Raw genomic sequence first — 15,848 nt, 5'->3', positions numbered from 1 at the left:
CACACATATATGTGCATGTGTGTGTATCATATATATGTATATATTCAGAATATCACAGACCACATGTGAGAATATTTATGAGTTAGCCAGGGTGGCAGGGGCTGGGCAGGGTACAGTTATGAAGCACATCTCGACCCAGCAGCAAAGGGCAGTAGCTATCCTAAGGATCTCCTAGCATGACTGAAGACCCAACTGCATCTAGTCCATTGCCACACAGATCCAAGTTTAATAATGTATAAGAAAAGGTGATCAGGTATCTGGACTGATCTGCATGAGGAATGCCACAGCTTCATGAATAGAAGACCCCACGTGGTTGGGCTCCCAGAACCTCAAAACTGGTTCTCAGAGAGGTTCCACCCATCACCGAGCACCTTCCATGATGAAAATTCTGGTGTGTGAAAACACACAATGCTGTCTGTCTTGGAGAATGCTGGGAATGTTTGAGGCACGTATGCTCTTGTAATAAGCTAATTTTACAAGAGGTTTTCCAAATGTGAACCATAAAGCAGAGAGGACCCTGAAATCAATAGAGTGGGTTGCAATGGGCCTTCTTTAACATGAAGGGCCAATGTGGCTTGCAGTGGCCTCTAGTTTGCGGATACCTGTGCTAGCTCAGTGACTTCTACACTTTGTCTTGCAAAGAATCCTCAGGGATTGTAGGTGTGGGGAAAAGAAGGAGGAGGTGAGAGGCTGGAATCCAGACTCTTCTAATCTTCACCTTCCCTGGTTTTGTCTATTTGGCACAGAGAGTTATCAGCAGATCAGCTCATGTGTCGATGTGCCTCAGTATGTTGGGATTTCAACACGAAATTTTTTTTATGTTGAAATGAGCTGCGTTGTAAGAAGTTGTATTAGTCCGCCAGGGATACCGTAACCAAGTACCACAGGCTGCAGGACTTCAACGACAGATATTTAATTCTCTCACATTCTGGAGGCTGCAAGTCTGAGGTCAAGGTGTCTTAGGGCTGGTTCCTCCTGAAGCCCCCCTCCTTGGGTAGATGCTGTTTTCCCTCTGTGCCCTCACATGGTCGTCCCTCTGTGTGTGTCTGTGTCCTGATCTCTTCTGATAACCCCCCAGTCTAGGGTCCACCCATATGACCTCATTGTACCTTAATTACCTCTTCAGAGGTTTCATATCCAAATATAGCCACATTCTGAGGCCCTGAGGGTTGAGACTCAGTGTATGAATTTGGGAGGACACAATTTGGCCTATTATAGAAGGGGCTGAATATGTGCTTCCATAACAACATCTCCATGTAATTCCATAAGCAGTCACCTTCAGTTGCTGGGACAGTCTCATTTGTTACCACACAAACCACCCCCATGCAACCAAGGTGGACTTATCGGGTCTAGTACTGGTTCTTTTGACGTCCAGATGGGGAGGAAGGAGAAGAGCACTCAGAAGCAGCTTTCTGGGGCTCCCATGGAGAAGTTGGAGTCCTCTGGTTCTCTGCTGGATGGGCTGTATGCATTGTTCTACTTCATGATCATGGAATTGCCTCAATAAGCCCCAGGACAAGGAGATCTCTACAAAACAGCATCTGATTTATCTTCAGCTGGTTGCAACACAGCACAAACTTTGAGGGGCATGGTTTTTGTTCAATGCTGTGCCATAGTGACAAAGGCGGAGTTCTTCAGTGCCATCCACTCTTGTGGAATCTCTGAGCTTGGGACTCACCACTTGGAGAATCCATTATCTCTCTTACTATGGACTAAATAATTCACTGAAGGGCCGACAGGGAGGGATTCAAACAGTTAAACCAAAATCCCTTTTTACATTTCACAGCAAGCTCAAGATCTAAAAATAACTTATCTGGGATTTGTAAAGTTGTTCTTTCTGAGACCAAGTTCAGAAATCTGCATTTATTGTGAATTAAATCTCATCATTTAAATTTAAGTTTTTATTTTAATCTATTCATTAAAACAATGCTAACCCACTTATATCATTATCTGCAGTTGTTTCTTTTCATTTGCCATCTGAAAAACATCTCTTCATTTTAGCCCTATTTCCACACAGATGAGATGGCAATAAAGACCCACTCTATTACAGATATCATACTCTACCTTTGGCATTGATTAATTTTTTTTAGAACCTTTGAAGGTTATTGAACTTGAAACAAATCTGTAGAATTATATGGCTTTTCGGCTCACATTTTCTTTTGGCTTGTCCACAAGGAGGCAGCAAGGTATTGTGGAAATGATGATGGTTCCCAAATTTGGAGCTGAGAGACTTTATTCCAGAGAGTTAGCCTCTAGGACCCTCAGTATTCTCATCTGTGCCATGGAAACACTGACAACTAATAGCAAACAGCTATTGAGAACTTACTATGTGCAAAGCAGTACATTAAAATTTTTAGCTGCATTTAATTTTCACAATAATTTTTACACATTATGTAAAGCAGGTCTTATAATTATCACTATCTTACCGATAAGGAAACTGAGACTTAAAGAGGTTAGTTCACACACCTGAGTTCTCATAGCTAGGAAGAGGGAAAGTTAAGAGTTGAATGTAAATCTGCCTGATGCCTAACTTCTGATTTGTAGGATCATGAGAGAATTCTAGTTGGCGTTCATGAAGTTCTTGACATAGGAGAGGTGTCTGAGAGATGGTGAATTCTATCCTTAAAAATAAGAAGGTTTTGCCGATCATTTTTTTGAAATACAGATTTAACATGACTAAACACTTTAGTTAAGACTACCAGTCTTGCATCAAGAAAAAGAATGTGAAAAACCTTGCAAAATGTGTACTTAGAAAACCCATGCTGACTTTTAGCAAGTGCCTCTTAATTTTTGCTAAAGGCTTACAAAACATTTGCTTAAGTAACTGTGCTAGAATTGGGCCCAGGATTTGACATCTCTATCACCAGAGTACTATTTTCTCTACTGCAGGGAATTTCATTTAAAAACTACAGCAGGAATAAGCATTCTATAAATTCTACAGTGCAGACATTCTATAGGAGAAATGACTTGGTTTCCCCAAAAACTTAGTAACATGGGGAAAAGGAAAGCAAAAAAGAGAGGATGAAAGTTAAAAAACAAAAAGATAGATTCAATTATGTCAGACTCTATTCTCTCAGCTTAGGATAGTGGTAATGTGAAGAAAGACCCCTGATCTACAGAATTCTTTTATTTCTCACCAAAATCTTTCATCTTATAGAAAATCAGAATTTCATCTTGAAACCTTTCCAACACTTTTTAGCCATCCACTTTCCACCAGCTTGAGCCATCCACCTTAAGCTAAATGATAAATACATTGCTTTTAAACTTAAACATTTTTTAAAATAACATAACTTGAAACTGGTCATAAAGTGACATCAGAAAAGCCCTAATTAAAGACATCCTACAAAAGAGTTGAGTAGTGCTCATGCCATAACAAGACTCAAGAACTGCTTATTAAAAAGATTAAAAGAGATTCAATAAACAGGACAACTGAAGCATGATTTTGGACAGTCTCACAATTGGTAGCATCTGAATCGGTCCCTAGATTACCTCCTAGCATTGTATCAGTGCTAAGTTCCTGATTTTGATCATTGCACTGTGGTTATATAAGAGACTGCCTTGTTTTAGGGTATTCCTGTGGCTTTTATCTGTACAAGTTTTGAATTTGTTGCAGGAATGTATTTGAATAGTTCTGTAGACTTTAAGTGTCTATGTTATGCTTGAACAATATATCCCTTCCAACATCATTGTCTTGCACACTGATCCAACGTTCTGTGTTCTAAATTTACATTTATATTCATTGACTTTCATTCAACTAAATATTTTTTGGAATAAAAAGCAATTTCACCTTCCATTATGAAAGCCTTGTTTATTTTAAAGACAACGTAGTAGCCATATAGAGCACAGGGACACAGAAATAGTATGAATTAAGAACTGCCATTTTTCTGAAGTGGCTGAGACCACTCTCCCTGACATGACCACACAGGGAAGTTTGCCAGAATGAGCTCCCAGTGTTTCTCAAAGTGTGGTTTCCAGACCATGCACATTAGCATTCCATGGGTGCTGACTGAACAGGCAGATTCCTAGGACCCACTCCAGACACACTGAATCAGAATCTCTAGGGATTTAGCTGGGGCATCCACATTTTAAATACACTGCACAGGTGCTTCTTGTCATTCAGTAATGAACAAATATTGATTAGTATCTTCTGTGTGCCAGATGCTATTGGAGGTCCTGAAGATAAAAGTGTACAAAACATCAAACAGAATGCAAAATGGCATAGCCACTTTGGAAGTTTAGCATTTCCTTATGAAACTAAATCCCACTTTTACCATATGATCAAGCAAACATATTTGTTGGTATTTATCCAAATGAGTAGAGCACTCACAGCCACATAAAAACCTGTGGGCTACCCTCTTTGGGTCCCCTCCCTTTGTATGGGAGCTCTATTTTCACTCTATTAAATCTTGCAACTGCACTCTCTTCTGGTCCGTGTTTGTTACGGCTGGAGCTGAGCTTTCGCTCACCATCCACCACTGCTGTTTGCCGCCATTGCAGACCCACCACTGGTTCCATCCCTCCAGATCCGGCAGGGTGTCTGCTGTGCTCCAGATCCAGCAAGGCACCCATTGCCACTCCCGATCGGGCTAGAGGCTTGCCATTGTTCCTGCACAGCTAAGTGCCTGGGTTTGTCCTAATCAAACTGAACACTAGTCACTGAATTCCATGGTTCTCTTCTGTAATCCACGGCTTCTAATAGAGCTATAACACTCACCCATGGCCCCAGATTGCATTCCTTGGAATCCATGAGGCCAAGAACCCCGGGTGAGAGAACATGAGGCTTACCACCATCTTGGAAGCAGCCCGCCACCATCTTGGGAGCTCTGGGAGCAAGAACCCACTGGTAACATTTTGGTGACCACGAAGGGACCTCCAAAGTGCTGAGTAATATTGGACCACTTTTGCTTGCTATTCTGTCCTATCCTTCCTTCGAATTGGAGGAAAATACCGGGCACCTGTCAGCCAGTTAAAAACGATTAGTGTGGCTGCCGGACTTAAGACTCAGGTGTGAGGCTGTCTGGGGAAGGGCTTTCTAATAACTCCTAACCCTTGTGGGTTGGGAACGTTGGCCTGCCTGGAACCAGCTTCCACTTTCAATTTTCTTGGGGAAACCGAGGGCCGACTAGAGGCAGAAAGCTGTCGTCCTGAACTCCTGGCATTAGTTGGTTGAGATCATGGTGCAGCCAGAACTCTCTATTCAACAGTCGCCCATGCGTGTGCCCCTACCTTTCCTTCTGACTCAAACCTCCTGGGTCCCAACCATGACTTTCTTGAAAGTGTAGCCCCAAAATTCTCCTTACCTCTGAATCTACTTCCTCTGATCCCTACCTCCTAGGTACTAATGGTTCAGACTTTCACTTCCTCTAGCAAGTTGTATCTCCAAAGGGATCTAAGGAAGCTCCACCCTGTGTCCTTAGGCATCTAGACTATAAACCCAGGGAGTCTTGTCCCTGGTATCCCTCCCATTTTAGGCATACAGGTCTCGACGTGGGCAGTTATGTGGGACCCATTACCCACCACCCTTGCCAGGGTCCCAAGTTTGTAATGGCTGAGAGAAGAGGAGAGAGAGACAGGAGAGAGAGAGAGAGACCGACATGAGAGAGAGACAGAAAGGAGAGAGAGAGACAGGAGAGAGAGAGAGAGAGAGACAGACAGGAAAGAGAGAGAGACAGAGAGGGGAGAGAGAGAGAGAGGAGAGAGAGAGAGACAGAGAGGGGAGAGAGAGAGACAGAGAGGAGAGAGAGACAGACAGAGAGGAGAGAGAGACAGAGAGGAAAGAGAAGGAGACAGAGAGGAGAGAGGGAGACAGAGAGGGGAGAGAGAGAGAGAGGAGAGAGAGAGAGACAGAGAGGAGAGAGAGACAGAGAGGAAAGAGAAGGAGACAGAGAGGAGAGAGGGAGACAGAGGAGAGAGAGGGAGTCAAAGAGAAAAAAAGAGAAAGAAATAGTAAAAAATGGTGTGCCCTATTCCTTTAAAAGCCAGGGTAAATTAAAAACCTATAATTGATCATTGAAGGTCTTCTCTGTGACCCTATAACATTCCAACACTACCTTGTTGTCAGTGTAAACAAGGGCATAGCCTGCAAATACTGAGACCACTGATAATCCGTAGCTTTCCTATCAAAAATGCTTAACCCAGTAACCCGCGGATGCATTCAATCTGTAGCAGCAACTGCTTTGCTAACAGAAGAAAGTAGAAAAATAACTTTAGAGGAGACCTCGTTGTGAGCACACCTCACCAGTTCAGAATTATTCTAAGTTAAAAAAGGTAGCTTACTAACTCAAAAATCTTAAAGTATGGGGCTATTCTGTTAGAAAAAGGTAATTTAACACTAACCACTGATAATTCCCTTAACCCAGCAGATTTCCTTACAAGGGATTTAGATCTTAGTTACCATACAAAGGTCCGACCAGACCTAGGAGGAACTCCCTTCAGGACAGGACAATAGATGGTTCCTCCCAGGTGATTGAGGAAAAAACACAATGGGTATTCTTCAAAAGTCCCCTTAGACTCAGAGCAAAACTTAGAAACCCTATTGAACTTGGCAACCTCAGTTTTTTATAATAGAGATCAGGAGGAGCAGGCGGAACAAGACAAACGGGAGGAAAAAAAAAGGGCCACCACTTTAGTCATGGCCCTCAGGCAAGGGACTTTGGAGGCTCTGGAAGAAGGAAAAGCTGGGCAAATCGAATGCCTAATAGGGCTTGCTTCCAGTGCGGTCTACAAGGACAATTTAAAAAAGATTGTCCAAGTAGAAATAAGCTGGCCCCTTGTCCCTGCCCCTTATGTCAAGAGTATCACTGGAAGGCCCACTGCCCCAGGGGACAAAGGTCCTCTGAGTCAGAAGCCACTAACCAGATGATCCAGCAGCAGGGCTGAGGGTGCCCAGGGCAAGCACCAGCTGATGCCATCACCCTCACAGAGGCCTGGGTATGATTGAACATTGAGGGCCAGAAGGTTAACTGTCTCCGGGACACTGGCGTGGCCTTCTCAGTCTTACTCTCCTGTCCTGGACAACTGTCCTCCAGATCTGTCACTATCTGAGGGGTCCTAGGACAGTCAGTCACTAGATATTTCTTGTCATGTGCGTCCATGTGAAGAGACCACCAAACAGGCTTTGTGTGAGCAATAAAGCTTTTTAATCACCTGGGTGCAGGCGGGCTGAGTCGGAAAAGAGAGTCAGTGAAAGGAGATGGGGTGGGGCCATTTTACAGGATTTGGGTAGGTAAAGGAAAATTACAGTCAAAGGGGGGTTGTTCTCTGGTGGGCAGGAGTGGGGGTCACAAGGTGCTCAGTGGGGGAGCTTTTTGAGCCAGGATGAGCCAGGAAAAGGACTTTCACAAGGTAATGTCATCACTTAAGGCAAGGACCAGCCATTTTCACTTCTTTTGTGGTGGAATGTCATCGGTTAAGGCGGAGCAGGGCATTTTCACTTCTTTTGTGATTCTTCAGTTACTTCAGGCCAGCTGGGTGTATATGTGCAAGTCACAGGGGATGCGATGGCTTGGCTTGGGCTCAGAGGCCTGACACTTCTCCCAGCCACTAAGTTGTGACTGGGGAACTTTACTCTTTTCACATGCTTTTCTAATTATGCCGGAAAGCCCCACTCCCTTGTTAGGGAGAGACATTCTAGCAAAAGCAGGGGCCATTATACACCTAAACACAGGAGAAGGAACACCCGTTTGTTGTCCCCTGCTTGAGGAAGAAATTAACCCTGAAGTCTAGGCCACAGAAGGACAATATGGATGAGCAAAGAATGCCCGTCCTGTTCAAGTTAAACTAAAGGATTCCGCCTCCTTTCCCTACCAAAGGCAGTACCCCCTTTCACTCTCACTGCACCCCCTCCATGCCACTGTACGACCAGTAGCTCCCCTTACCAAGAGTTTCTTGAAGAATGCAGCTTCCCAGAAATATTGATGCCCCATCATATAGGAGTTTATCTAAAGGAAACCCCACCTTCACCGCCCACACCCATATGCCCCGCAACTGCTATAACTCTGCCACTCTTTGCACGTATGCACATACTCATTATTGGACAGGGAAAATTATTAATCCTAGTTGTCCTGGAGGACTTGGAGCCACCATCTGTTGGACTTACTTCACCCATACCGGTATGTCTGATGAGGGTGGAGTTCAAGATCAGGCAAGAGAAAAACACGTAAAGGAAGTAATCTCCCAACTGACCTGGGTACATAGTGCCCCTAGCCCCTACAAAGAACTAGATCTCTCAAAACTACATGAAACCCTCCGTACCCATACTTGCCTGGTAAGCCTATTTAATACCACCCTCACTAGGCTCCATAAGGTCTCGGCCCAAAACCCTACTAACTGTTGGATGTGCCTCCCCCTGCACTTCAGGCCATACATTTCAATCCCTATACCTGAACAATGGAAAAACTCCAGCACAAAAATAAACACCACTTCCTTTTTAGTAGGACCTCTTGTTTCCAATCTGGAAATAACCCATACCTCAAACCTTGCCTGTGTAAAATTTAACAATACTATAGACACAACCAACTCCCAATGCATCAGGTGGGTAACTCCTCCCACACAAATAGTCTGCCTACCCTCAGGAATATTTTTTTGTCTGTGGTACCTCAGCCTATTGTTGTTTGAATGGCTCTTCAGAATCTATGTGCTTCCTCTCATTCTTCGTGCCCCATGACCATTTATACTGAACAAGATTTATACAGTTATGTCGTACCTAAGCCCTGCAACAAAAGAGTACCCATTCTTCCTTTTGTTATCGGAGCAGGAGTGCTAGGCAGACTAGGTATTGGCATTGGCGATATCACAATCTCTACTCAGTTCTACAAATTATCTCAAAAACTAAATGGTGACACGGAATGGGTAGCCAACTCCCTGGTCACCTTGCAAGATCAACTTAACTCCCTAGCAGCAGTAGTCCTTCAAAATCGAAGAGCTTTAGATTTGATAACCGCCGAAAGAGGGGGAACCTGTTTAGTTTTAGGGTAAGAATGCTGTTATTATGTTAATCAATCCAGAATCATCACCGAGAAAGTTAAAGAAATTCGAGATCGAATACAACATAGAGCAGAGGAGCTTCAAAACACCTGCTGCTCGGGCCTCCTCAGCCAATGGATGCCCTGGATTCTCCCTTCTTAGGACCTCTAGCAGCTATTATATTGTTACTCCTCTTTGGACCCTGTATCTTTAACCTCCTTGTTAAACTTGTCTCTTTCAGAATCAAAGCTGTAAAGCTACAAATGGTTCTTCAAATGGAGCCCCAGATGCAGTCCGTGACTAAGATCTACCAGGGACCCCTGGACTGGCCTGCGAGCCCTTGCTCCGATGTTAATGACATCAAAGGCACCCCTCCCGAGGAAATCTCAACTGCATGACCCCTACTACGTCCCAATTCAGCAGGAAGCAGTTAGAACGGTTGTTGGCCAACCTCCCCAACAGCACTTGGGTTTTCCTGTTGAGAGCGGGGACTGAGAGATAGGACTAGCTGGATTTCCTAGGCCAACTGAGAATCCCTAAGCCTAGCTGGGAAGATGACTGCATCCACCTTTAAACATGGGGCTTGCAACTTAGCTCACACCCGACCAATCAGGTAGTAAAGACAGCTCACTAAAATGCGAATTAGGCAAAAACAGGAGGTAAAGAAAGCCAATCATCTATCGCCTGAGAGCACAGCAGGAGGGACAATGATCGGGATATAAACCCAGGCACTTGAGCAGGCAACCGCTACCCTCTTTGGGTCCCCTCCCTTTGTATGGACTCTATTAAATCTTGCAACTGCAAAAAAAAAAAAAAAGCCCTGCACACAGATGTTTATTACAGCTTTATTCATAATCACCAAAACTTAAGGAACAATGAAGATGTCATCCAATCATCCAGTAGGTGAATGAATACAACGGAATATCATTCAGTGCTCAAAAGAAATGAGTTATCAAGCCATGAAAAGACATGGAGGAGCATTAAGCACATATTACTAAGTGAAAGAAGCCAGTGTGAATAGGCTACAGACTGTATGATTCCAGCTAGACGACATTCTGGAAAAGGCAAAACTATGGGGACAGTAAAAAGATCAGTGCTTGCTAGGAGTTTGGGAGAGAGAAGAGTGGATGAATAGGCGGAGCACAGACGATGTTTAGGGCAGTAAAACTACTGTCTGACACTATAATGGTGGCTACATGTCATTATATATTAGTCAAAACCCATAGAATGTACACCACTAAGAGTGAATGTTAATGTCAACTGTGGACTTTGCATAATAATTTTTCAAAAGAATGCATTGCTGGCTATACTTACAAAATTAATAATAATAAATAATAATAATAATTCAGTAACTATTTCTAGACTCATGAGTTTGGCATAGGCACTAAACCTTAAGAGCAAATGTCCTAAGGGATATGTATTAGTTTAATTAGTCAGGATGTCATAAATACAATGATCTGAATCTGCAGGTTCAATATTTTAATTTAAATATATTTAAAATATTAATATATTAACATTTTAACATACAATAAGTATATATTAAATAATATGTAATTAATAAAATAAAATATATAATTAATTATTAGAGAGAGAGAGAGAGAGAGAGAGAGTATGCAGGCAATTATGTCTTTTGCCAGCATTCAGCATGTGAAAAATTTTAGATGCCAACTTTAAAACAAGCAAAGAAGGACATTGTTTTTCAAAATGATTTTAGGGGTACTAGAAGAGTTTTGAGAAGCAGTGTTTCATTTACCTTCATATTTAACATTTTGAGTTTGATGACGTTTGCAAGGAGCTGGTCTACACAGTAGTGGTAGTGTATCCAGATATGAGAATGGGATGGGAACCAAGGAGTGGGCATGAACTGGGAGAAAATTAGAGTAAAATTGGAGCAAATCCTGGGAACCTATCTGGGAGAAATAATGGGTTACTCTCCCGCGTGTAACAAGGCCTATTCACATCATCACTTCAGAGAAGTAGGAAAGGAAAGAAAAGAGAATCTGTAGTCCAAATCTTTAAACAATTTACAAGCAAGGAATGGGTTGGGGCAGAGAGAGGACTGTTTCATTTTACAATAAAACACGTTTTGGATTTTGACATCCAGATTCTCAGAGCCACAAATGTCACATTTTTACATTTCCACCATCAAAGTGCAGGTGTATGGCTCCATCTGGAGCACTTGGAACTGAAAATAGGTCTATGGAGATGAGACTGAACAGAAGAAAGCAGCAAGGCAGACTTAATTAGGGTTGGAAATGGGACTAAGGAAAATCCCCCAAATGAATGCACTGATGTAATAGAATCCTGGAGAAGCAAATTTGAGTGGGGTTGGGGGGAGGCGGTGTCCGGGGCTGGTGCTCAGGCTTGCTAGGGAATCGTTTAGTTTTAAGAGCAAAATATGAAATATAAAAAATGGAGTCATGGTAAAGATTGGAAGTGAAAAGCCTCCGAGCCTAAATTACAAGGGATTTGATGGCTATGTTCAGCACTGAGAAATAAATAAGCTAGACTCAGAGACATGGGCAATAGGGGTGAAAAAGAAAATACATTACCAGTTCAAGGAAAAGAGAAGGGCATGCAAGATATGTTATAAATCAAAATTGTCAGTGCTACAAGAGGAGGACTGAAAAAAATAAAGTATGAGGTGGGAAGAAAATGATCCAGGAAGTGGAGATTGAACGAAAAAGGGTGGCAGGAGATTGGAAACATAATAAACAGCTTCCGGAACAAGCAAGCTGCAAGAGGTCAGCAGATACTGGTGTCCCCCTCAGGGTGGTGGATAAAAGAATGGGTGGGTATTTCTGGGACATGAAAAGACACGGCCTCAGCACTGTCTCTCTCACACACAAACCCACACACACTGTTACTGAAGGAGCTCAGAAAAAGAAAACATTGCAGGATGTAAGCTGAGCAGTGAGAATGAATAAAATACCAGTAGGATGTCTTTTCATATATCCAAACACTGATTCAAAGTAGAATCCATTCATAGAGTTTATCAGAATAAATGGAATTGGTCATTGCAAAAAAAAATCTGAATGAGCTTCTCCTTTTAAAGTATATAAAAGGTATATAATACTTACGATACTTTTGGGGTAATTTAAGCATATACCATCTGGCTTTATAAATCCTAATACTCTTCAATTATAATGTTCAAATATTCTTTATTGCAAGATAAAATTAAATTTATTTTTAAAGATCTGTGTCCTGAGCTGAAATTATTTAAGGTTAGCAATGTTGTTCTGTGAATCAAATAAAACTCTGAGGATGTTAAAAGACAAGAATGCTTATGCAGACCAGAGGGAATGAATGGAGGGGGTCACTGTGTTATATCCAAGTAAATAGATCCCTCTCAAAGAAATAATCATGCCAAGAATTAAATCGTAAGTTATTTTTCAGCTGTTAAATGCCTTTTAGGATGCTATATGGAAGGTGAGGTAGAAATGGATGTTTTCTAACAAATTAAATATATATTATGGCAGCAAACATTTTCTTGTACTATTACTTACATCACAGAAATCATTATTTCAATATTGATGACTAAAGTAAGGTTGCATTAATAATAATGATGGCAATAATAGCTTTAAGTCAGTTTTATCATTTGTTCATATTCACATACAAGATAGATCAGAGGAAACTTTCCAGAAAGAAGAACAAAATGATAGTTAATCAATGGAAATGAATCCATAGAAACTAACCGACATACAAGTTAGAATTCACAGAAAATGACATTAAACATTGTTATTATACATGTATTTCATATGTTCAAAAACCAGAGACTTAGAACATATAAAAGCAACCCAATAAAATTTACAGAGATGGAAACTGTAGTGTCTGAGATGAAAATATACTAGATAGAACTAACAGCCAATTAGAAACATTACAGAAGAAAAGTTCAGTGAGTTTGATGATATAGCAATAGAAACTATGCAAAATGAAACACAAAGAGAAAAAAGGGATCTAATAAAGAAAAGAACATCAATGAGCCCTAAGACAACTCTAACAGATCAAATATATGTACAATTGCACTCACCATTTTTAAAATGTAGACTTTCAGTTAAGTCCCATTGTGTTGCCATCTTGAATCCAGACTAGTTTTGGTTTTGAGTGTCCAGAGGGCAAACTTCCTAGATTTACACCAGAATCACAGAGTGGATCAGATGATTCAGATATCTACCTACTTTATAGACAGACATTTGATCAACCTTACCGCTAGTCCAACTAAGCACCCTTGCTTAGAGAGGTATCTTTGTGTCTAAACTTTGAGCCTTTGAGGGTTATCAAATGCTGCTTTAGGATGAGTTTCAGGTTCAGTTTATTCGTGTGAGTTACAATATGCCCACATGCTTTCTAGCTTCCAAAAATATTAATATTCACTCCTCATCAGCTATTGACTTGTCTTTGTGTCTTAGTCTCTATGGATCAATATCTTCTTTATCCCCATCTTAGTACTGAAGTCTAAGATTGAAAAAATAGTGGTTGAATCTACCATAAAGTTGCAGTGGTTGGATCTACCAGAAGTTGCAGAGATTCTTTAAGTAGCCTTCAGGACAAAAATGTGGCTGTTGAACTTTATAACTACCTTCCTTTGTAAGAATGTTTTTATCACCCTTATAAATGAGTATCTTAAATGAGTATTGAATCTATGTCACAATCATCAGTTCTCATAATTCTATTGATTGCTATATTATGCTGTGGAATTTACTATAAAAAGAAGCAGTCTGATTATTTTTCCCACTTTGTACAATCTTCATGTGATACTTTTATTCTGCCAGCGAAATTATAGGATTTTTCCTTAATGTTGATTTTTTTAAAAAACACCAGGATACATGGATACCTTTAATTTTGCCTGCTTGACCATAAAATCTGAAATCCCTTTCTCAGAGAATTCTGGTTTATTACAGCTTCTGGTGCCTTTCCTTTGCCCTCTTATAATCGTGTTGTTTCCAGCCTTCCCTTCTATAACATGTCTTTTTCTTCATCCATTTATTCTCTTTATTTTTCAAAAACCTGAATTGAAGTGTATTCTACATTTCATTTTCCAACTCACATTTCTCAGTCTCCAATCCACACTTTTCTGCTGTAATTGTAATTTTAAATATTCAGAAACCATTTCCATTTAATCTCACATGTTCTTGATCTATGGTTGCTCTCTTTCCGTGACTACTCTTGTTTCATAATCTCTCAAATCCTATTGACAATACACTTGAGGATATTTCTGATGGATCTTTAAATGCATCTACACAGTCATGTCCTTGTCTGCTTATCATTATGGAAGGAGGTTAATGTTTTGTTTTGTTTTGTCTTGTCTTTGAATGTTTTGGAAGTTGAAATGCATGGATGCAAAACTTATTTGGCTCCCAGGTAGAGAAGCATAGTGTTCAGATGAAGGAAATGTTATACAAGCAAACAAAAGACAGGTTAGGTTTCCTGCAGCTTCACTTCTCCCTATGGATAATGCCATGGGCTGTGGGGAGTAAAGAGAAGGAGGCTATCCACTTTAGGGCAGCCGTAGCCTCTTTGGTGAAGAACTGTTTGTTTATTTGTTTGTTTGATGTGACTGCTGGTAGTTGGATGGAACACAGAGTGCCCTCAGTAATGAACACCACACCTTCTGAGGAGCCTGCACAACAGTGCCCCATTTCCAGGACTTTGGCAGCCTCCTGACATACACACCGGGTGTGCATGCACCTCGGGGCTAGGGTCACACTCTGAAGATGCTTGTCCCTTGTTCACTTCACAGAGGATGCCATATGAGCATTTTTTCTTCCCTGCCTTGTCTACCCTCAGTCTCATCTGGATTCCAGACATCATATCTTGGACTAGGCTTCAGAAGGGGTATGTCTAGGGTGAGTTTCTTTTTTACATGTGAACTGTAGTATAAATGGCCCTTTCCCTCTTTCTTTTCTATATTTTGCATGTGAGAAGCACTAGTGCTGTATTTCCAGAAATAAATTAATCTTTAGTTGTTCATTCTTTGCTATTTTTTGTTGGAATTGAAAAATAAAAGAGGAATGTAAAATGTAGGTGCTCAAGTGATCCCGAGCTGAAAAACTCTCTTGCTCAGTTATTGTTTAATATGGGCTAATCAACTCCAGTTCTTTAATCTACCTACCTGTAGTATATCTCTTTGATCATCTTTAGTAGTCTCCTTTAAACTCTTTCTAATGCCATTGAAGCCCTTTTAGATAAGATGGCATAAACTGGACACATTCCATATAAATATGAAATAATATTACTTGTGTATTGGACACCTTATTATATACCCCACAATTGTGAACTCTTTTCTGCACAATTCAAATTATGTGCAGTACAGTGCAGAGGTAAGAAGCATAACTATCAGTGTGATTTTGGTGTTGCAGAAAGGCAGCTATGTGTTCTTCAAACTCTGCTGGTTTTCCAACCAGGCACTAAGCCACTGAGGCTGTGTAATGTGTGCCAAGGTTCTGGGTGACAGAATACGGTCAAAAGTGATGGGCAACCTTTCTAAGCCTGACTCCTATGCTTTACTGCAAAATCTTTTAATCAATCACATTCACAACTAAAATATAAATAACTGGTTTAAATACTGCTACGTAACTCTCAGATCTTGTGTGCCTTTTCAGGTTCTTGTGACATCACTGCCTCCTGAACCATCAACTTCTTCTACTTCAGTCACCGCAGAGGATGAACAATTACTTGTGGAAATAGGACCGTGAGATTTCGTCTCCTTGAGTCCTTGGCTCCTCCTGGCTTCTAAAGTTGTCAAAGGGACTGGATGACAAAGAGAGTTCTGTACCATGAGGTAAGTCGTCACCAGTGGAAGACAGAAGGCAGAAGGGAACTCAACCAATAAATTCCTTCCCCTTTCGTCCCTACAGTGTAATCTTCCAATGGATTCTTTGTTC

The 15,848-nt window shown here is 41.2% G+C and overlaps 1 protein-coding gene across 4 annotated transcripts in view; it reads left to right on the top strand.

Moving 5' to 3' along the window:
• Window positions 1-9,781, top strand: part of PNPLA4 (patatin like domain 4, phospholipase and triacylglycerol lipase) — a 240,177-nt gene extending 230,396 nt beyond the window's left edge. For all 4 annotated transcript variants that reach the window (XM_074029463.1, XM_065538468.2, XM_065538462.2 and 1 more), the window contains one exon: window positions 9,206-9,781. In XM_074029463.1, the coding sequence (XP_073885564.1) occupies window positions 9,206-9,362 (157 nt within the window). In that variant the 3' untranslated portion in view covers window positions 9,363-9,781. The remainder of the gene's footprint in view (window positions 1-9,205) is intronic.
• Window positions 9,782-15,848: the final 6,067 nt, after the last annotated feature.

The sequence above is a fragment of the Macaca fascicularis genome, chromosome X (genome assembly GCF_037993035.2).
Source record: "Macaca fascicularis isolate 582-1 chromosome X, T2T-MFA8v1.1".
Taxonomy (NCBI): Eukaryota; Metazoa; Chordata; class Mammalia; order Primates; family Cercopithecidae; genus Macaca; species Macaca fascicularis.
Note: the sequence above shows the minus strand (reverse complement) of the source record. Positions and strands in the feature narration are given on the sequence as shown.